The sequence below is a fragment of the Erpetoichthys calabaricus genome, chromosome 10, assembly GCF_900747795.2.
Source record: "Erpetoichthys calabaricus chromosome 10, fErpCal1.3, whole genome shotgun sequence".
NCBI lineage: Eukaryota > Metazoa > Chordata > Cladistia > Polypteriformes > Polypteridae > Erpetoichthys > Erpetoichthys calabaricus.
Window position 1 is genome coordinate 140736750 of NC_041403.2, and position 23677 is coordinate 140760426.

General features: G+C 41.4%; 1 protein-coding gene across 1 annotated transcript in view; it reads right to left on the bottom strand.

Annotated features, from left to right (window-relative positions):
- Positions 1 to 22787: 22787 nt before the first annotated feature.
- pnp4a (purine nucleoside phosphorylase 4a) overlaps positions 22788 to 23677 on the bottom strand; it is a 34396-nt gene continuing 33506 nt past the window's right edge. Inside the window, exon 6 of the mRNA XM_028810623.2 lies at positions 22788 to 23085. Within this exon, the coding sequence (XP_028666456.1) occupies positions 22862 to 23085 (224 nt within the window). The 3' untranslated portion in view covers positions 22788 to 22861. The remainder of the gene's footprint in view (positions 23086 to 23677) is intronic.

Genomic DNA, 23677 nt, shown 5'->3' on the forward strand with positions numbered 1-23677 from the left:
TGTCCAGAATAGCGCTGACCAACCTGGGCTACCAGGACATACACTCTTAAAATGCTGGTTGTTTAATGTTTTTATATATATATATATATATATATATATATATATATGGTTGAAATAGTTTACTGTCAAATAATGCAAAGAGTACGCGACACGTGTTTCACCCTAATTCTGGGCTCATCAGGCGTACACACTCCACTGCACTCCCTCTCAGGAATCGAACCTCGGACGTCAGCGCCAGAGGCGATGCCCCTAACGTTGCGCCACGGTGTGTGGTTCGTTTATTTGACAGCATGTAGATCGGGGTAATTACATTCACGGCATTCGTAGTCTGTGTCACAATCTGATTGTATGGGTGGTTACCTACCAGGTAACGCTTGTGGTTGGCCAGCAAACCTCTGGCGCTGACGTCCGAGGTTCGATTCCTGAGAGGGAGTGCAGTAGAGTGTGTACGCCTGATGAGCCCAGAATTAGGGTGAAACACGTGTTGCGTACTCTTTGCATTATTTGACAGTAAACTATTTCAACCATTCTATGATCTGCTTCTCACAACTGAGGGCACCGTGGCGGATGTTAGCAGACTTGCTGGCCAACCACAAGCGTTACCTGGTAAGTAACTACCCATATAATCAGATTGTTACACAGACAACGAATGCCGTGAATATATATATATATATATATATATATATATATATATATATATATATATATATATATATATATAGTGATAAGAACGACATGTAGACATCATAAAGGTTTGAGGAAGCCACCCGTATAATGTGCCTTGGCTGCAAAAAGGTATTTTAAAGGTTGTCAGTTGTTCACTTGACTGAGTCTAAAACTGAACTGAAGTATTGATTCAAAATGGCAGCTTTAAAGGCCATTGTAAGAAGTGACGTCATTGGGGCTGGAAGTGGAAGTGACATCATCAGAGGCAGGGCAGGAAACGTGACGTCATCAACCACGCCGGAAGCGGTAGTGATGTCATCAAAGGCAGCAGAACCCGGTGGGATTTCCCTAGAATGGTCTGCAAGGGATCGAGAAAGACAGATAGTGCACCCCGCCACCCCCTGGTCGGACATGGAATTGTCATTATTCAGGCCCTTTAGTTGACTCCTACTCGCACGTGTGTGACAATATATATTTTGTGGCTCCTAGCAAAGTGTCTTTGCATATGCAATTGGTTCTCTGGGTGCTGGAAAATTTCCCACTATGTGGGGAAAAAACAGAAATCTTTAATGTTTAGTAGGCTACCTAGCTGGATACAACAGATCATGAAAAGTTGAACTTAGTCTATATTATTCTATGCAGCAAGATTCCTATTAAAATCATGAATGCAATGGTATTTCAGAAAATTTTCATAATCTGTTTGTTACTACTTATTGAACTTGTTATGGACCTAAATAAATAAAGGCTTTTTTGGGAACCACGAATGGTTCCCTATGTCACTGCTCTGAAGAACTGCTCCTGTGCATTTGTTTTTAAGAGTGTAGTTGTTGTTTCTTCTTTATTAAATCAAAATGCAAACTCTCCTTCTAAAGCAATAAGATTACTCAGAAAGACTTATATCCAGTTTAATTGTTTCTGTATTTTTATTCACAGCATATTTTCTTGTTTGGACAGTTTCCTTTGAAATTGGCGCTGATGCTGGAGGAAGTGCCAGACATAACCTATTCTAATAATGCTATTGTTATAATAATATGGACTCTTTCCCTGGAATGCTGTACTTTCACAACTGTGATATAATTTCACAGTTCTCCATCTATTTTTACATTTTTAAATCTGATTAATCCAATTATAAAACTATTTATTTATAAAACAATTATAAAACAATTATAAAACCACTTTTGGTGCAAGGCAGGAATCAACTCTGGATGGAACATAAAGCACAATCACACAAACCTTCATTTATCTCTGCTCCATAATATGAGCTGTTCTGTTTTCAAAACATGATGGTCTTTGGAGACAATTTGTCACTCAATCTAACTGAAAAAAAAGACATTCACACCCCCCTCCAAAAAAAAAAACTGAAAGAAGAAATCAGATACAACAATCTGCACCAAGGAGGAAACTTCAGAGGTAGTAATGCTTCCTTACCTCTGAAGGACATATGGTGCTAAGAAGGGATGTGAGGGACTCTGCTGTTGTTCAAACAATCCATTGGAGAGTTAGTTGTTTATTGTCCATGGAATGAATAGGATGCAGAAACTGTAGGTGGAGATCTAGCCAGGATTCAATGTTGCAATTACAGGGTTGTCTGGACCAGACGTGACTCTAGATTCTGTAACTATATTTAAAGTGTCACACACATGTGTTTAGGAGACAACTAAAGGGTTTAAATACATGTGATTCCATGCCAGACCAGGGGGTGGCGAAGTGCACTAATTTTCCCTCTCGATCTTTTGCAGACCATTCTAGGGAAATGCCGCCCGGCTCTGGGGCAGCCAATGATGTCACTTCCGGTTCCGGTATTGATGACATCACTTCCTTTACATGGCCTTTAAAGCCGCCATCTTATCTGAAGAGAATCAGTTCTGTTTTGGACTCAGTTGATGAACATGTCTTTATTGTTGAATAAGTTTTGCAGCCAGGAACAATTATACGGGTGGCTGCCTCAACCCTTCTCAATGTCTTATAGTCATTTTTCTGATAAAGTTCATTCACAAAAAGCGCTGCACCGAATTAAGAATGGGGAAGATGGGGTATACTTGACTTGTGGAAAAAATATTGGGCAGATTTGTCAAACAAGAAAGAAAAAGAGCAACAAGAGGTAAAGAGTATACCTGGTGTTTGAGCCACAGTGTATTAGACAGGGGATTATACTTCACGCTACGCAACACATGTGCTTGTAGTGTACTGACTATCCTTGCACACGTACATTAAGTAAATCTGGAGGATTCCACCAGGTGGCAGTGTGAGAATTCATCCCGGTGAGAATACAACATCCGGTTTCGCTGTGTTGTGATTTGAGGGAAGAAATATGTAAAAAATTTCAATTTGTTGCATTCTAATGCTGTTGCGAAGGTGACAAATAAAAAAAAGTCAGCAACAGCAAGACAGAAGTTGGTATGTGAGTCCTTTAAATGTATTGCGTCATTAAAATGGGAAATATGCAATTCTTGTGTTGTCTATGCGAGAAATGGAAGAAGAAAAGCACCATGAAGACATTCTCATGACAACATTTAAATATAATGATTTGCTTCACTACATCAAACCATTCATCAAGCATTGAAGCTTGCAACATTGATACTGATGGAGCTGCAAGCCTGCTGTCACGTGTTGATAGTAAACAACGATGCTGATGTCACACACCAAAACTTGAACACACACTCTACCCATATGTTTGCTGGTACTACAACTCGTGCACATGTCGTGTTAATTTCTGACGATGAGCTCAGAAGATCATCTAAGGAGGCAACAGTGAGTGGTCCTTTTAAAGATAGCAAGAATACCTCAAAAATCAACTTAAAGAGGAAAGAATATATGTGCTACTTGGCAGCAGAACTACATTGGTGTCAGCAGTGGGATGAGGATAATACCTACCAGCCAACTTAGCAACGCTCCTAGCGCTGTGAAGACCTGCAGTGGACATGCTTAGCTCTTCTGATGAGTTGCTAGAAAATATTTAGGTTACAGTGTAATCAGAATATAAGTTTAATGTTACTGTGCTCTGTGCAACTATTTTAAGTCTATTTTTCTTTTCTTTCTGCATGCACAGCTGAGCCAGATTTAGTACAAAGGGGCTAAGCATTTACAACTGCTAGGTCAAGCATAGGACAAGATAGACAGAAACAAATGGGCAACGTGCACTATTTCTGTAGGTTAGAGTCAGCATGCCTCTCTTTGTCTTGTTTGGAATGGCATGATTTATCTAAGTAAGGGCCTGTACATGGAGAAATAGTATAAATATAAAGCCTTGGAAAATTGCCCGGCACACCTTTGAAGCCGATGGATGGATGGGAGATTACGTCATCTGATCTTGAAAATCGTTTCAGCGCAGCGACAAAAATGGCTGACTCTCACATGGGCTTGTCATTGGCTTCCTCGTCTATTGTGCCACGTAAATCATCATTAAAGAAAGCTAAGTTATTTTCATCCTCTGTGATTTCTTACTGCCATATCACTATGGGAAGGGTATCGCCTTTTAATATTATATCTATATAGTTTCAGATTACTTAAGACGCCACAATTACAAAAGAACTTATTCCAACCAGGGAGCTACCACTCTCTAGAGGAAAACATACAGTAAGGAGATCGTGAGTTTGTGTCTCAAGTCCTCCCTGTGTGGAAGTGCTTTGAGTAGGTAGAAAAACACTATATAATTGTAAAGAATTATTATTATTATTATTATTATTACAATTTAGGATCTGGAATTGCATTTGTAGTGACAGTATAGGAAGGAAGACAGCCGAGAGACTGCTACCTCTGCAGCTCCAACCACTGCTTCTCCATTTGGTAAAATCCAATGTCCCGAGGTGAGCAGTTTGAAGCAGGACTGGTGGTGAGACTGCACAGGCAAAGAATGAAGGATTGGTCTTAGGGGAGTTACAGAGCAGCCATTGAGTAGGAGTCTCAAAGCTGGAATCCGGACCTGGAAGGCCATTTGCAGTGTTAATACAGTGAGGAAAGACAGGCAAGAGATAGTGTGCAGCTTCACATAAGGAGGTTTGTCTACCCACAAGTAATGGAGAGATCACACCATAGGAGTACAGCTCCACATGAGAGCACAGCATTCGTGATCCCTGTTGTTCCATTTGACAGTGAAGCACTCAAGACCCCCACTGATGTACCTTCTTTACCAGTAGAATGATTGCTTCAGAAATGAATAACATCTCCTTTATTTTGAAGAGTATGTGCACCGTTGACAATTTGCATCAGCCAGGGTTGAATCACCAGCAAAATGAGTTAGCATTTCATCCTGCCAATGAGCAGTTTTCGAGCCAGTGGCAGGGGCGCCTATATAAATGGCAAACCTGCAATGTTGGAAACAAACTTCCATCAGTGCAGCAATGGTAAACTGTCCTTTTGAGGTAAGCGAGGAACCCAGAAGAACCATGGAAAGAACAAAGAATCTGTTTGGCACTCTGTGTTGGTGCTACAGCATTTTTAAGTGTATTTGTTTTGTACCATCATTCTAATGTGTTCTTCCCTTTTCATTGGTTGTTCAGTAAATGTTTTTTTATTTTGATTGTTTGCTCTCTTTGCCGTTAATTCTTGGGGCTCAAGGAGACGGCAAGGGCACCGTATATCATTTGCTACATAAACAGTTGTAATTGATTTTGAACTTGTATGTTCACTCAAGTAAAGGAGTCTTCCAAAAGTATTTGACACTGAGGACAGTACCATGACTGTTGCTTCCTACTTCTTTGTGTTAACATTATGCAAATTAAGTGATGTGAATGATATTGCAAGTGTGTGTTGAACAATAATGAAATACTTCAGTAGGGTTATTAATCTCTACCTGAAAGCGTAAGTTTTGAATTCTTTTTGTTACTGTGTTTCCTTTCCTTGTATATTGGATAATCAAAAAAAAAAAAAAACAGAGTAACCTGTTTTTTGTTGCCAACATTTTTTCTTTTTTTAATTGACCCCTGACATATTGGACCAGGTGGTAATAAGGAGTGTAGGTTTGAACCTTGAACATGTGTGTCACACCAATGACATCTGCATACATGTCACAAACCTCCTGTCTCACAACATTTTGTCCGTTACCTGCTTTAATTGGATATTAAGATCAATGGCATCAACTAAATACAGCAATTGATGTAAATAATACCAAGTTAATATGAGACTCTCACATGTTCCATTTATAAATAATTAACAATGACATGTAATGAGCTGGAAACTTGTCTGAATCTGCTGGCCTTCTACAACCCTGATTTAGAGTAAGCGGGCTTGCCATGTTATGTCATGTCATAAAACAGGCGTCTGAACCTTCAGGTGTGGAAAGAGAAAGCAACCTGTGGTACTCTGATCACACTGCTGGTAGCCCTTGCACATTTTTCAAACAAATGGTTAAACTGCAAAACAGAAAGGAGAATTGTTTTTTTTCTTTTTATTTCAAACATATAGAAAATTGAAGAATGGAGATGTGGCACTTCACTTTTCAAGGGTCGGCTTACATAGATGCCAAGATAATTAGTATAAATCTCTTTTTAACATGGTCTGTCATACCAATGTGCTTTAAATGATCCACCATTGCCCCTCTACCTAAGAAATCACTTCCAACCAGTCCTGTTGCACTAACATCAGTAACAATGAAGTGGTTCACAACCAAGTAACAAAAAGGGGGGCGAAGATGTGAAAAAAAGAAAACAAGAATCGAAAATATGAAAAATACATCTATTGAAACCAAAACAAATTAACTTAAACTACATTCTGATACTAGAAAAATAAATATAGAGTTAGATAAATGTCGATAAAAGTTAAGTAGGTATAATAAAGTATGCATCTATGATATATCATTAATTAAAAAAGAACAAATTGGTATTAGTGGGCTCCTTTCAAAAAAACATTAGGGCGGCGCGATTAAAACTGTTATGAAAACTTGGGTCGCAAATCCTTAAAGGTTGAGAAACGCTGGACTAGTAAGAATTACATATGCACTTTACTTCCCAAAGAATTGGTTCCATTACAGTTTGCATCAGATCCACAGATGATGTCATCACCTTGATCCTTCATGCGGCACCGGCTCACCCGGACAACAAGAGGGGGAACTACCGTATGTATGATTGCTGTTTACAGACTGTAGCTCTGCATTTAACACAATAAACCCCTCTTAGCTCATCACCAAGCTCAGGGACCTGTGTATGAGTACTTCATTGTACAGATGTATTTTTAACTTCATGACAGGCAGACCCCAGGTGGTTTGAGTTGCTGGCCATACTTCATCATCCCTCACTCATCACAGGCGATCCACAGGGCTGTGTTCTGAGCCCTCTGCTGTACTCCCTCCATACATATGACTGCATATCTGCACGTAACTCTAACATCATTGTCAAGTTTGCTGATGATACAGGAGTTGATTGCGGATTTTGGGAAAAAATAGTAGGGGAGCTACTACTGTATTAACAATACTCTGTTAGATAGGGTGGACAGTTTCAGATATGCTAGAGTCTACATCACGGAGGACTTGACCTGATCCAAGCACATACTATATATACTTGTGGATAAGTTCTTCCGCAGATAAGTCGGGACTCGATTTTATACGTATAATTTCTGATATTTTACAATGTCGGTCGTATAAGTCAAACGTGGAAAACTCACGCTCTTGGTCCAAGAGATTATGATATGCTAACGCCCACCTGAGAGAGTAACCACCGAGCACACTTCCTTTTTTTTTCCTATGTATTGTGCCTACATGATCACACGGTAATACCCAAACTATTCCAAAGCAATGTTTGCACTGATTTGTGTTTTTTGTATTTCACACCCTCATACACCTTTATTGTAAGAACATCCCTTATCTACGATGGAGCGTTCGATCTGAAGAAAATAAGAAGCTGATTTTAAATTAAATGTTGTTGAAGTAGAGAAAGAAATTGGTATTGTGCTGCTGCAACAAAATTCGATGCTTCTGAGAAACTGGTGTGAGATTGGAGGAGGCACTGCGGCCAGTGGAGCACCGCCTCAGACGTCCATCTCTCACAATGGACAAGACCATTTCATACGCTTTCAAATCCAGCAGTAGAAGGATGCAGTTATGAAATCTACAAATATTTCCCTTATGTTTGTATTCAAATTTTCACATTCAGCTGTGCTTGAACATAACCCAAGCAGCAGAGATATGAAGGCTTTGTTGGGGTCTCATCCTGTGAACTGTTTTATATCTTCAGAGAGTACTGTTGAATTGAGTATCATTATTCAATTTGAATTTATTTACCATTTTCTGTGTCCATCCTTTGTTATCCCCATAGGTATGGTTTACAATAGCTTGCTACGTCTTCAGTCTGACTTTCACACAGTGTGTGCTTTTCTAACACACCCTTGGAAAATGGGTCATTGGTGGCACGACATATTCACAGTGATTAAAGGGTGCTGCTCTGTGTACAGAGGATAAATGTGCACAGCTAGTAAAGGGTTACTGCACTGTGTATTTTATAGGGCCTTGAAAAAACCTGTAAAGCACCACAAGCTCTTGATCAAGTCACATCTCATGTTGCTTTGTTACCTCTCCATCCGTACTTTGGATGATCTTAAACCACTCTCTTGTAGTCACAGTAGTTCACTGTCCTTTCTCTGGCTTGTGAATCCTTGAGAGCTCTTGCCTCCATGACCCCTCTGATGCCCACAGTCTCTCTTAAGTCTTTCTAGTTTGACATTTACTCCAGGATCCTTGCAAAACTAGTTCTGATCCTCCATCCATCTCATATCATTTACCTTTGGGGGTCTTCCTTACACAGGCCGCTCCTGGCACTCACCTCCTACATGCCACAGGAAATGCTAGACATCTAGGTAATCATGGTACCCCCATGTAAAACACTGGTGCCTTGGATGCCCCACCCTTAGACAGTGCTAGCTAGACAGCTGCAGAACAGACAGGACACTTCTGTGGAGTTCCCTGTGTGAAATATAGCGGCCCGGACACACACAGGCGGACACCGATTTAGCCATCACCACACATTTATTCTACAATACTATTATTTACAAAGTCTTTATGTGCACCGCCACCAAGCCCCACAGTCTCCCAAAGTCCTGGCTCCTTCAGCCTTCTCTCTCTTCTCACTCTCGGGCCTCTCCTCGCCCCCTCTGCACCGGCCTCGTCAACCTCCTACCCGACTCCAGCCTTGATTGCAGGGCGGCGGCTCCTTAAATAGGCGGCTGATTGCTGGCCGCACCCAACCACCTGTGACACCTGTCAATCAAGGAGCTGCTGCTACATCTTCTGTAAGTACTTCCCTGTAGTAAACACTGCAGATACCTTCTGCTTTTGCCTGCTGGCTTCTACACTGTGTTCAAGAACTAGAAGCATTGGGCATGTCATCACAAGGCACAGAACTTACCTTCTGCAAGGGATTGCAGATAATGAGGTGCTATAAGATACACATTAGTGTATGCTGCTTCTTCTTGCATTAATATTTTGCTCAGTACATTTCTTGTGGCACTATAAATTGTAGGGTACAGTGACTTTTTACTAGCAGTTTGGTGCACCTCCATCAGTTCTTTCATGTTTGTAGTACCCTTTGTCTCTGTCTATGGGCATTGCTTTCACAGCAGGCTCATCCTCTGAGGTGTTCGCACATCACTTGCTGCATGAGGAATTTTTTTTTTTGGCATAATAGATTTCTTGACACGGTGGCGCAGTGGTAGCGCTGCTGCCTCGCAGTTAGGAGACCCGGGTTCGCTTCCCGGGTCCTCCCTGCGTGGAGTTTACATGTTCTCCCCGTGTCTGCGTGGGTTTCCTCCGGGCGCTCCGGTTTCCTCCCACAGTCCAAAGACATGCTGGTTAGGTGGATTGGTGATTCTCAATTGGCCCTAGTGTGTGCTTGGTGTGTGGGTGTGTTTGTGTGTGTCCTGCGGTGGGTTGGCACCCTGCCCAGGATTGGTTCCCTGCCTTGTGCCCTGTGTTGGCTGGGATTGGCTCCAGCAGACCCCCGTGACCCTGTGTTCGGATTCAGCGGGTTGGAAAATGGATGGATGGATGGATTTCTTGAGTTCCCTTTCCTGTTGTGTGATGTTTGTCCGAATACATTGTTTGGTTATACTGACTGCATCCATTGATAACTGTTGATTTAGGTAGTACTTCTGCTTTTTTGTGATACCTGGAAATTTTCTTTGGATTGTATTATCCTTGACAACACACCCAGAAGGTTCTCCTCAATCTTGAAGAAACAGTTTGTGTGTATATTCACAACAACAGGATTCACCAGCACCAAGTATTTTACTTTGGAAAATGTACCTTGAGCTAATGTACCTTGGTTTTTGAACATTGTCTTTGCTTCATCTATCCATCCATACATTTTAAAAACAGTATGATGAATGGCATGCATGGGTAGGCATACCGGCCAGGATGGGGCAAGATTCCTTAGCTGAATGGGAGGTTAGCTCTTTGGATGAGCAAGAAGAAAGGCAGGGAAGGAAGTTGGCAGAAGAGGCCAGTCTGTAAATTGGTATGCTGGAGTCCTGGCAGGGTTGGACCGAGAAACAATACATGGCCTGTAGGCCAAAGTGATGAAAGGACAGGGAGAGACAAACAATCAGGCCTAAATGCTCCTCTGACACGTTATGTGGCTGCATCCCTGTGCAGCTCTACCAGTATGGAGATCCACAAGGCATGCTGGGAACTGTAGTCAATAAGGCAGCCTTGTTGGGTCTTGAAGGTGCTGCCAGAGGGTGCTGTTGGGATTTGTGAGTGCTGCTTTTCGGGGACTTCTGCTTGACCAATGACCTATGTCCTAGCACTGGAAGTACTCCTGGGTCAAAGAAAAAAATGCCGCTTGACCTCCTGCTGGAAAATTGGAATCTGGTGGAAGAGGGTCAAAGCACATCTGTGGAGGAGTGGAAGAAGAAAGGAAAGAGGAGAAGATAGGTTTGCTTGTGTTTGTTATTACAAAGAAGCATTTTGTCAGGCATTTCATTATAATAAACCTTGTATTAGCACCCAGAACTTGTGTTTATGAGGTTGCGCCTGGGGTTTGGGGTGCCGCATCGGCCAATAGTGGTTCACAAAAGTCTGAGACCTAGACTCAGACAACATCATGGGCCAAGCATGAAATAAACCGGGGTAGGGTGCCAGTCCATCACAGGGCACATTCATGTACACCAGGCGACAATAAAAAGAAAGCATTACCTGAAGACAGTACAGAAAAGCTAAATGATCTATCAAACAGTTAGGATAGATTCAGGTGGATTTAATATAAAGCACAATGTCATTTTTAATCCAGATTTCCATTATCAAGCTGGATCATGGGACCTAAAACTATCTAGTAAGGCAGGAAACAAATCTGGACGGAATCTTAATCTATCAAACGGCACACTTACTTATACACAGGCAATTTAGAATTGTCCGTCACCCCAATGCGTGCATCTTTGGGACGCAGAAAAAAATCCAAGCAAACGTGGAGTTCAAACTGCACACATACTACATCAGCTGATGCGAAATTCAAGTCCTGGATTCTGGTGCTGTGAAGCGGCAGCATTAACCACGGTGTCACCGACTTGGGTCACTCGCTCCCCAAATTAAATAGATCAGATATTTTTCTCATTTAGTTTTGTTCTTTGTTCGCTTCAAGTTGACTTCATTCCAGTATGTCTGCAGTGACAGGATGATGGTATCCATTGTGTTTTTTGAAAAAACTTTGTTCTTTAGCCTTGCGGAAGGCTGGCACCATGCCCGGGGATTAGTTCCTGCCTTGCTCCCTGTGCTGGCTGGGATTGGCTCCAGCAGACCCCCGTGACTCTGTGTTAGGATATAGCGGGTTGGATACTGCCTGACTGACTGACTTTGTTCTTTAAATTATGTACAGACGACCCCCAAAGTTCGCGGAGGTTACGTTCCTAGAGCACCTGCAAATTGTGAAAAACCGCAAATTTTGGATGTGGTCAAAGAAATTTCTACAAATGCCTATTTTTATAGTTTAAACCCTAAATATGCCCCCAAAACATTTTAATTTCATTTCAAACTCAGCTTAATACATTACCCTAAAAAAAGAATGTAAAGGTAAACCCGTATACTGTACAGTACTGTACTGCCATGTCTCCCGCTGTGCTAGAATGTAAAATACTAATGTTACCCCTATATGTACTATAATTCATGCAAGCGTGTTTTCTTTGGTATGCGCTGTCGTTTTCTTTGGTATAAGTAGGGTAAATACATAATAATTTAATTTAATAAAAATACAGTAAAATGTACGGGTACTCACCAATGATGAATGATATTGATTGAAGATGATGATGATGATGAATTAGCTGTGCAGTACAATGAAGGTATGTAATGAAGATAATGACTGCACAGCAAAGCAGAGGATTTACAGCTCCTCAGATGGCTACTGCGGCATAACGTTTTAGTTCCAGGAGCAAATCCAGTAGTTCAACCTTCTCCTGGACTGTCTTAAACTTTTTCTGGTGCTTAGGTTCATTGCCAGAAGCATTAGAAGGTGCACAGAGTTTGGGCGGCATCTTAAGCCTTTAAGAAGAATAAAACGAAAAACACGAGAACGCTCAGTGAAATACTCGAGATAGCTACACGCGGTAAACTGTTATGACACGGGAATGCTGGGCTGCATCTGCCGTCATCATGCGTCACAGAGCAGCAGCCAACCAGCAGCAAGGAGAAATGAATAACGCTATCAGATTGGCTACTTTCACCATCCCAAGCCGCCTTTTCCTCTACGGTTGCTTTATGTTCTCTCTACAGTACAGTATTGCCACATAAAAGCCATAAAAAAATTGCAGAGGATATTTGCGGTTTCTGCTAACAGTTATTAGTCAGGTTCTAAGGAAAAATCGGCGAACGACTGAGGCTGCGAACTCTGAACCGTGACTTCGTGGTGGTCTACTGTATTATCTTTTCCTTATGAAATTTCTTTCACTTATGCCATGTGACATTCTTTCTGATGTCCAATCTTCTACTTTACTGTACATCCCAACTTTTCAGGGCCAATTTATTTTTCATTGGATTTGGAGCTGCTTGCCTTAATTCAGTGTTTTAGGGATTCGGAATCCATAGCAGCAGGAAAGGGCCATCAGGAGTCAAACCAGTTCATCTGGTCACTGGACACAGTCACTTACATATAACAGGACAAAATATGAGTTTCCAGTCAACCTAGCCTGCACATTTTTGGAATGTCCATAGAAGACCTGCACATATGCACAGATAGTAGCCGGAGCCAAGCCGTCAGTATTGTGCCTCCATGCCACCCTCATACTAACTCAGCTTGGTTAAATGCCAGTTAATAAATTCCTGATCCCGCCATGGTCCAGAAACTAAAACAGAAATTAAATATGGTTGTCATATTTGCATTCTTCAACCATCTCTTATACTTACTGTTTCTGGGGAAAACAGAATGAGGCTGAATTAACTGAGGACATTTAACTTTTCTCTTCAGATCTCCAGTGATAGCAAGGGCCCACAAATGAAGGACCAAGATGACCAAATCTCATCTTGTGACTCTGCCCACTGTTGAACTTTTAAAAAGGCCACACTCTGAACCCAGCATTACTCTGACAGTACAGGAGGAAAAAAGGAGCAATCACTGTTTGTATGAGTGAAAGAAAATGAACAACAGGATTGCTTTGACAGCATCATTGATAGTAAAAGTGAATCCTGGTGGTCTTTTGTCTATTTATTTTGTCTGACAGGATCTTACAATAAAATATCAATACTGTAGCTGAAGTGACACCTTTTATTGGCTAACTAAAAAAGATTACAATATGTAAGCTTTCGAGGCAACTCTTGCCTGAAGAAGGGGCCTGAGTTGCCTCGAAAGCTTGCATATTGTAATCTTTTTAGTTAGCCAATAAAAGGTGTCATTTTGCTTGGCTTTTCATAATGGCTAAAACGGTACAACACCCTAGTACAATAGCTGAAGTCAAACGCAAACAATGGTATCAGACCTGACTCAGACTTATTGTAGTCCATTAGATCCTGTGTTCTGTGCCATCTGGTGAATGATACAGAATGTCCATGAATCCGGTAATAACTGAGCACAGGGTACCAGTCAGTCACAGGGTCTAATCATGCTTACACTCATATGGGGACAATTTAGTGTCACCAGTAATCTGTCACTCACATACACAAACACACACATCTTTGGGATGTGGGATGAAAAGTACTGATAAAAAAACTCTGCACAAACATGAGGATAATTTCTCACAGATGGTGACCAAAACTGAGATTTGAACTTAGGATGGGATTCTACTATGGCCTCTTGTTGCCTTATTACAGATGTCATGTCATTTTTTAATCTACTTAATCCAGACCAAGGTCACGTTTGGGGACAGCACCCTGGACAGGGCGCCAGTTCATCAGAAGGTGAACGCAAACCGCAACCCCCCCCCCCCCCCCCCCCCCCCCACACACACACACACCAAGCCCACACGTTTAGGTCAGTTCACCTAACCTGCATATCTGTGGACAGTGAGAGGAAACTGGAGCACCCGGAGGAAACCCACACAGATATGGGGAGAACATGCAAACTCCATACAGTGAGGACCCAAAATGCGAACCCTGGTCTCCTTACTGCAAGGCAGCTGTGATATCTAAACATTAAAACACTGGAACACATATCAATAATAAATGTACATTCAAATGGTCTCCATTAGTCCTTTGTTAATAACACTGCACAACAAAGTTTTTGCTTCTTGAACCCTGTTGAGTGTTTCTTATAGATTTTTGGGTGCTGATCATGAATATCACATCAAAATTTACCCATCACATACCGTTTCAGAGTTTTGTCATGATTTTGTCTTATATTTGTATCCAAACATTTTCGCTCCCATAAGTGACTTATCAACAACGGTTTGTGCAGCCTGGGCATGTTCAGGCATGGAATCAGGCCAGGTTGGAAACTATTCTGTGGAAGTTGACATCCTGGGCAGGTCTAAATGAGCTTGACACTGTCTCAGCATGCTATAAAGGTGACTTGCATACACCGATCCTGCTCATTTGGTTAATATAGATAGTCAGTGCGTATGTATAGTATCAGTATAGTAAAGTATAGTATCTGTAGCAATATAACAGTAAGCAAGCTTGATGCTATAGACGTTTTGGTGTTGGGCGATATGTCTCATCAATGTCGTAACAGCGGCAATACATTCTGTTATATCTGTGGCGAATATACACTTGCGCCTCAGAGACGTTGGATGACTGCTCTTGTGAAAAAAGCTTATCATCTGCATTTCGGCTGCAAAATTGGTGATCAACACAAGGAATGGGCGCCTCACATTTGCTGTGCGACATGTGCTGTCAGTCTGAGAGCCTGGCTCAGAGGAACTCGAAAGACGGTGCCATTTGCTGTTCTGATGATATGGCGAGAACAGAAAGACCATGTGACGGACTGTTACTTCTGTTTGACTAATGTGTCTGATTTCTCAACCAAAAACAAGAAGTCAATTGAATATCCTAATCTGCCTTCAGCAATGAGACCCGTGCCACATGACGACAGTCTTCCAATTCCGAAACCACCAGATGATTGGACCTTAGACGAACTAGATGAAGAAACTGCAATGCAGGGTACTGACAGTGACATTGACCCGGATTTTGAACTGTGTTCATCAGGCGATCCACATCTGATAACACAGTCCAAATTGAATGATTTGGTCAGAGATTTGGGTCTGTCATAAGCAAAGGCCGAGCTGCTCAGTTCGAGACTGCAGGAATGTCACCAGGTACAAAAACTTCTGTGTTTCGAGGCCAACATCATGATATAACCAAATTTTTTGCACAAGTCGACAGTCTCTGTTTCTGTTGTGACATTGGAGGATTGTTCTCGGCCTTGGGTTGTGATCACAACCTGGAAGAGTGGCGTCTCTTCATTGATTCGTCAATGTTAAGCCTGAAAGCTGTTCTGCTACACAATGGCAACGTTTATCCTTCAGTATCTGTTGGCTATGCAGCACACATGAAAGAAACGTATGAGAATATGGAATTGTTGCTGAAACACGTCCAGTATAGCAGGCACAACTGGAATATCTGTGGAGATCTTAAAGTCGTTGCTCTGTTACTAGGTCTGCAGCTCGGCTATACAAAGTACTGTTGTTTCATCTGTGAATGGGACAGCTGTGCCAAAGAGTCGCACTATTCTCAACAGAACTGGCCAATCCGTAAAAAGTTAGTTCCAGGACAGAAAAATGTGGCACATGAATCGCTTGTCAACCCGTCAAAGATATTTTTGCCACCTCTTCACATAAACCTGGGACTCATGAAGAATTTCTTGAAAGCACTGAACAAGGAAGTCGAAGGTTTTCATTATTTAAGACAGATGTTCCCAAGAATAACTGACGCCAAGATCAAACAGGGCATTTTTGTTGGCCCCAAGATCAGACATGTTATGAGTGACAAGCAGTTTGAAGATCTGTTAGTTGGGCCGGAAAAAATTGCCTGGAAAGCCTTCAAAGACGTTGTTGACAATTTTCTGGGCAATTACAGAGCCCCAAACTACATTCAGCTGGTAGACAAACTTCTCAAAGCATACAAGACAATGAAGTGCAACATGTCACTCAAGATTCATTTCCTTCACTCACACTTGGACTTCTTCTCCGCAAATCTCGGTGTTGTCAGTGACGAACACGGTGAAAGGTTTTACCAGGACAGTGCTACGATGGAGAAACGACACCAGGACAACTGGAATCTGTCAAAGCTTGCTGACTACTGTTGGACACTGCAACGTGACGCACCAGACATTGAATACAAAAGAAAATCAGGAGCAAAAAACTTTTAATTCTGTTGAATTTAATAGCTTATGCGAAACATAAACGTGACTAAATACATTATTGTCAGTAAACATATAAATGTCTATTTATCAAAGTTCCTACTTGATACAGTAAAACCAAAACTATATTTGTGCATACCCAGTAGGTTCCTGTCACAATCAGCAAAAACTTTTCAGGAAGCAAGACTTTTCAAAAAAATTGTGCAGTGATCAATGTACTTGCTCAGTTCTTATGTTTCTATTCATAAGGTGTCAGCTGATTAACTTTTCTGTGTGTTGATGAATTCTCATGTATGAAAATTTCATGCATATGTCCATGAAGAGAACATGTTTTGTAGATGAGTTCAGTATAATTAAATTATCTTCTGGTGTCCTAAACTAAAGATCACTCAGCATATAGCAGGAAAAACGTCTTGTACGAGTACTCATAGTACGAGTCTGAAAATTGTCATAAAGTTCACATACTTTCTGTAGCATATCATGTTAACTGACACTGTCTTTGTCTAAGAAGAAACTAACCTTATTTCTATTAACATTTTTCATTAAAAGAATGTTTATTATTGGTACCCCAAATTGGATCAAGCAGGTTAGAAAATGGATGGGTAATCTATATATATAAAAGCCAAATACCACTGACTCACTCATCACGAAATCTCCCGAAACATGAGGACTTGGGAATTGAAATTTGGCCCATGGGTGCTCGCTAAGGAAAATTTTGTGGTCAAAGCGCCTTCTGTCTGTATGTCTGTCCGCTTTTCACGAGAGAATTACTTAACATATTTATTTAGATCTGGTTGTTTTCTATAATTTGCTTGAACTTTCCGGTTGATTTTGCGACTTCTCTCATCACGCTAAGTACCATAGTTCGCTTGCGGTACTGATGTATTTAATCAAATCCAAGAGAGTGGCTGTGGGCCGAGAGTAGGGGGACGGAGTCTTCCTCATTCACTCGCCAGCCTCTGTTCGAGTCGGTCTGCGTCTCGCCACATGTTGGAGTGTACCTTGCCTCCGCTTAGCTAGCGATACCTGTTTGTTCAACAGACATTATCATCTACAGATTGTTAAGGAGTAACTTTTGACGTTTTTGAGAGAGAGAGAGATCAGAGCTCCATGTGTTTTAGAGGGTAGCTGCTGATTGCCAGAGATATCACAGCCTTGTGCTGTTGTCCCCACACGGGGAACGCTCTCCCAATAGATGCTGAACACGATCAGATACAGTGCCAACGTTTGTCCTGTAAGTTTGTCCTGTTTCATTACTATGTGGGCGCAGCCACAGGATACAGCTAGTCTGTGTATAAAGCTTTAATTTTTCTGTTATGTTTTCTATGGTGCTATCATACTGTAGATTCTAATGAACTTGAAACCAGCCTACGACACATGTCTTTAGCAGAGGCCTATGGACCATATCCTGGCCCATAGCAGAGACAATCTTAAGAAGCAGTGAAATGTTCAGAAGTGTTCAATGCAAAGCACCCCCCCCCCCCCCCCCCACACCCTTTATTGGAGTACCTTGCAGTGCACACTACTCTGCTAGCCAATGCACACATATCTTTTATGCAGCTGCATATCAAAGTATGTTAACCTCACATGCAGAAAGGTACAAAATGATAGCTGCATCCTGTAATACTGTACATTACATAAATCGTCATCAAATCTCAGAAGTTTATGAGAAGTGAAACTTTAGTGTCACATATATGATCATGGGACAGTCAGAAAGTCTTCTGATCATAATACTGTACATCCATCAGGAAAAATATTGGCCCAAAAGGAATTCCTTGACATGCCCACCGTGTGAGCCTCCATCCATCTTCTGTAGATGACATCCACATCTTTGGGACGAGAGAAGAAACCAGAGTTCTCAGTGAGTGCCCAGAAGAACACAGGGAAAGTTTACAAGGTGCACAGAGATAGCAGTTGATCTTAATCAGCACAGTTTTGACTTAGGAGTGGAAACCCTGAAGAAGCTCAAAAGTTACTGGGAGAGTGTCCCATGCTGACAAGATTGGGCACAATACAGAAACCAAACATGGATAGGATGCCAGTCCATCATGGACCATGCATAAATACTCACTCACACTGTGCCAAATTAGAGCCTATAATTCACATTTGATACATAAGGAAACTGGAATACTTGGTAACATACCTTTCACAGCACTGGAAACCATTTGTTCATCCTTATTTCACTTTTTATGTTTTTTGCTTTCAATTGTTCAGATTTTTCTTTTTTGTAAATGGATTTTTGAATTTTGCAACTCTTGGTGTTGTAATTAGGGTACACATTATAATTTCTTTACCCATTAAATATGTTCTTACAGAGTAAGATTGGCCCTTCAAATCGATATGTAGCCCACATGTCTTTAATAATGGATATTTAGACTAAGATTCCTATTTGAGGGCGGCACGGTGGCACAGTGGGTAGTGCTGCTGCCTCACAGTTGGGAGACCTGGGGACCTGGGTTTGCTTCCCAGGTCCTCCCTGCGTGGAGTTTGCATGTTCTCCCCATGTCTGTGTGGGTTTTCTCCCAAAGACATGCAGGTTAGGTGAATTAGCGATTCTAAATTGGTCCTAGTGTGTGCTGGGTGTGTTTGTGTGTGTCCTGCGGTGGGTTGGCACCCTGCCTGGGATTGGTTCCTGTTTTGGCTGGGATTGGCTCCAGCAGACCCCTGTGTTCGGATTCAGCGGGTTGGAAAATGGATGGATTCCTATTTGAAAACAGTAAAGGTTTGAACAAAGAATCCTGTTTTTTGTACTGCTTCAAAACAGTAAAACTAGACATATCACTTGCAGATATTTCAGAACATTTTTCTTCTGGGTGATCTTGACACATTCAGTGACATGTCTAGTGTTTGGAAGCTTATTCCAACACCTTTGGAAATAATAATACAATTCAAAGTACATTTTTGATAAAAATGTTACTGAACTTTGCAACTTATTTTGCTGTATGGACAAAAGAATTAGGACACACCTCTTAATTATTGAATTCAAGTGTTTCATTCAGATCCATTGCTACAGGTGTATAAAATCCAGCACCTAGCCATGCAGTCTCCATTTACAAACATTTGTGAAACAAAATGGGTCGTTCTGAAGAGCCCAGTAACTTCAAGTGTGGTACTGTAATAGAAAGTCAGTTTTACAATAAGACAGTCAATGAAATTTCATCCCTGCTGGATATTTCACGGTCAACTGTACAAGTAAGTGGAATTATTGGAAAGTGGAACTGTTTAGGAACAACAACAACTGGAAGATCACCAGAGTTAGAGAGTGGGGTCAACAACTGCTAAGGTGCATGGTGTATAAAAGTCGGCAAAGCTTTGCTGATTCCATAGCTGAAGAGTTCCAAACTTCTACTTGCATTAACTGTGTGTCAGGAGCTTCAAGGAATGGGCGCGTGTAAGCCTCACATCACCAAGTCCAATGCCAAGTGTCAGATGGGGTGGTGTGAAGCACACCGCCACTGGACTTCAGAGCAGTAGAAATGTGTTCAATGGATTGACGAATCACGCTTCTCTGTTTGGCAGTCAGATGGGTGAGTCTGGGTTTGGTGGATGCTGGGAAAACATTACCTGCCTGACTGGTGGAGGAGGGATAGTGGTGTGGAGCTGGTTTTCAGACTTTGGGCCAGACCCCTTACTTCCAGTGAAGGGTAATATTAATACTTCAGCATACCAAGACATTTTGGACAACGCTATGCTTCCATCTTTTTGGACACAGTTTGGAGAAGGCCCTTTTCTATTTCAGCATGTCTGTGCCCCAGTGAACAAACCAAGGTCCATAAAGACGTGGTTGGATGAGTTCAGTGTGGAAGAACTTGACTGGCCTGTAAAGAGCCCAGACCTCAACACCTTTGGGATGAACTGGAACGGAGGTTGCAAGCCAGGTCTTCTAAATGTCTGACCTCATAAATGCGCTACAGAATGAATGGGCACAAATTTCCACAGCAACAGTCCAAAATCTTGTGGAAAGCCTTGCAAGAAGAGTGGAAGCTGTTACAGCTGCAAGGGGGGAGCAACTCAATACTAAATGCAATATCATTAAAGTCCCTGTTGGTGTAATGGTCAGGTATCCCAATACTTTTGTCCATCTAGTGTATGTGAACAACATAAATAATTCTCCTGCTACAAATTCTGAAAGGGAAATGTCTGATGTTTATTTTGAGGGGTAGAACATGAATAATGAGTGAAGAATGATGAAATTATAGCCAGTAGCAGAAAACCAACAAAAATGAAGCTCAGCTTAAAGGGTAAATCCACAGAGGGAAACCACCATTTTAGTGTTACTCACGTAGAGTTTAAGTGTGTGTGTCCTGCACAGTGGTGGTCAGATGCAGTTAGGTCCATAAATATTTGGACAGAGACAACTTTTTTCTAATTATGGTTCTGTACATTACCACAATGAATTTTAAATGAAACAACTCAGATGCAGTTGAAGTGCAGACATTCAGCTTTAACTCAGTGGGGTGAACAAAACAATTGCGTAACAATGTGATGCAACTAAAGCATTTTTTAATACAATCCCTTCATTTCAGGGGCTCAAAAGTAATTGGACAAATTAAATAACTGGAAATAAAATGTTCATTTCTAATACTTGGTTGAAAACCCATTGCTGGCAGTGACAGCCTGAAGTCTTGAACTCATGGACATCACCAGATGCTGAGTTTCCTCCTTTTTAATGCTCTGCCAGGCCTTTACTGCAGCGGCTTTCAGTTGCTGTTTGTGGGCCTTTCTGTCCGAAGTTTAGTCTTCAACAAGTGAAATGCAAGCTCAGTTGGGTTAAGATCAGGTGACTGACTTGGCCATTCAAGGCCATTGCTTTAATAAACTCCTGGGTTGCTTTGGCTGTATGTTTTGGGTCATTGTCCATCTGTACCATGAAACGCCACCCAATCAATTTGACTGCATTTAGCTGGATTTGAGCAGACAGTATGTCTCTGAACACCTCAGAATTCATTCAGCTACTACTGTCCTGTGTCACATCATCAATAAACACTAGTGTCCCAGTGCCACTGGCAGCCATGCACGCCCAAGCCGTCACACTGCCTCCACCGTGTTTTACAGATGATGTGGTATGCTTTGGATAATGAGCTGTTCCACACCTTCTCCATACTTCTTTCTTGCCATCATTCTGGTAGAGGTTGATCTTGGTTCCATCTGTCCAAAGAATGTTTTTCCAGAACTGTGCTGGCTTTTTTAGATGTTCTTTAGCAAAGTCCAATCTAGCCTTTCTATTCTTGAGGCTTATGAGTGGCTTGCACCTTGCAGTGCACCCTCTGTATTTACTTTCATGTAGTCTTCTTTTTATGGTAGACTTGGATATCGATACGCCTACCCCCTGAAGAGTGTTGTTCACTTGGATGGCTGTTGTGAAGGAGTTTCTCTTCACCATGGAAATGATTCTGCGATCATCCACCACTGTTGTCTTCTGTGGATGTCCAGGTCTTTTAGCGTTGCTGAGTTCACCAGTGCTTGCTTTCTTTCTCAGGATGTACCAAACTGTAGATTTTGCCACTCGTAATATTGTAGCAATTTCTTGGATGGGTTTTTTCTGTTTTCGCAGCTTAAGGATGGCTTCTTTCACCTGCATGGAGAGCTCCTTTGACCGCATGTTGACTGTTCACAGCAAAATCTTCCACATGCAAGCACCACACCTCAAATCAACTCCAGGCCTTTTATCTGCTTAACTGATAAAGACATAACGACGGACTTGCCCACACCTGCCAATGAAATAGCCTTTGAGTCAATTGTCCAATTACTTTTTAGCTCCTGAAATGAAGGGATTGTGTTAAAAAAATGCTTTAGTTGCCTCACATTTTTATGCAATCGTTTTGTTCACCCCACTGAATTAAAGCTGAAAGTCTGCACTTCAACTGCATCTGAGTTGTTTCATTTACAATTCATTGTGGTAATATACAGAACCAAAATTAGAAAAAAGTTGTCTCTGTCCAAATATTTATGGACCTAACTGTATATGAGGTGGTGTGTTTTGTGTAGGCAGAATGGGTAACCAAGTATCATGGAATTTGTTTCCTTCAGATATGGATATCCTAATTGATTGCATTTTCCCTGGCTAATTTATTCTATATTCTATAGCACCATATTTTAGTGTTTGGCTAACACTGGAGCACTAATACAACCACCAATTACTATGGGGTGTTTTACACACTGATTTAAGCATGTTGAAAAGATTTATTTACACCTACTCAAGGATTAATAGAAGTCTGTTTTAAAATGGCAGGATGATTGATTTGAGCCTGGAATCTGACCTGCTTTAAAGCCAGGATTCAAACAGCAGAATGAAAATGAATTGAAGAGTCAACCCTGTCTCCCCAAGCCCAATTTCTTCTCTGGTTGCATGTCGTAATCAATCCAGTAAGAGGCATGCACAACCACACACTTCTGCTGATATTTCAATTTATTTAGATAAGAAAACTTACTGTAATTTCTTGACATAATGTCACTCAAAGTGTGAAACTTCTGAAGGCATTAATGTAATTCAATCAGACTTCTACAATGTTGTTGTTAATTTCTAGTTGGCCAATCATCTCAGAGACCAGAGCCTTCAGCATCTCTGCCCTCATCTTACTCACTCCCAGCACATCATCATGGTTGACACTTCCCTTTTCAGAGTAGTCCTTCTTGACCTGGTTGGTTATGAGTGAAAGTCCAAACACCCGTAGACCACAGTGCTTTGCCACTACAACTTCAGCAGCTGTGCTCATACCTGAGGAGGACAAAAGGAGGGTCTTTTGGTTAGCCATGGGTCTGCAAATAGACTCATTGATGCAAAGCAATTTTTAGCATTGGGCTAACCCCACTAAAGATAAAGAAGTCCTTCACCTCTGAAATTTCATATACAAAGAGTCCTTCTGACCAGTCATTGACCCTGTGCCATTTTACTAAAGGAATGCTACACACATAAGGCAAACAGCATGTAAAGTACAAGCCAGTATCAGGAGTTGCGGTGTAACCCCAAAAACCTGTGAGTCTAGCCAGATGACAGAATGAATCCTGGTTAATCATATTTGAATTTGTATCATATTAATTCCCTTCTGGACTTAGACTGATGATCTTGAGTTTCCCAGGCCAAGCACAGAAATGAGTAAAATGAGCAGACTGTTGAGAAAAGTGCACTATTTCCAAATAGTACAATGAAAATCTGATCTGCATCTTGTACTCTAAATGGTAAGAGTGCCAACTTAAAAGGTTATATGCGACTCTTCAATTTCACCCTGGGGGGATAAATGGTAACATTACACAATGTTATTGACTTTTATACCTGCCGCACACTCTCCACCTTGCACTTTTTAACTTGC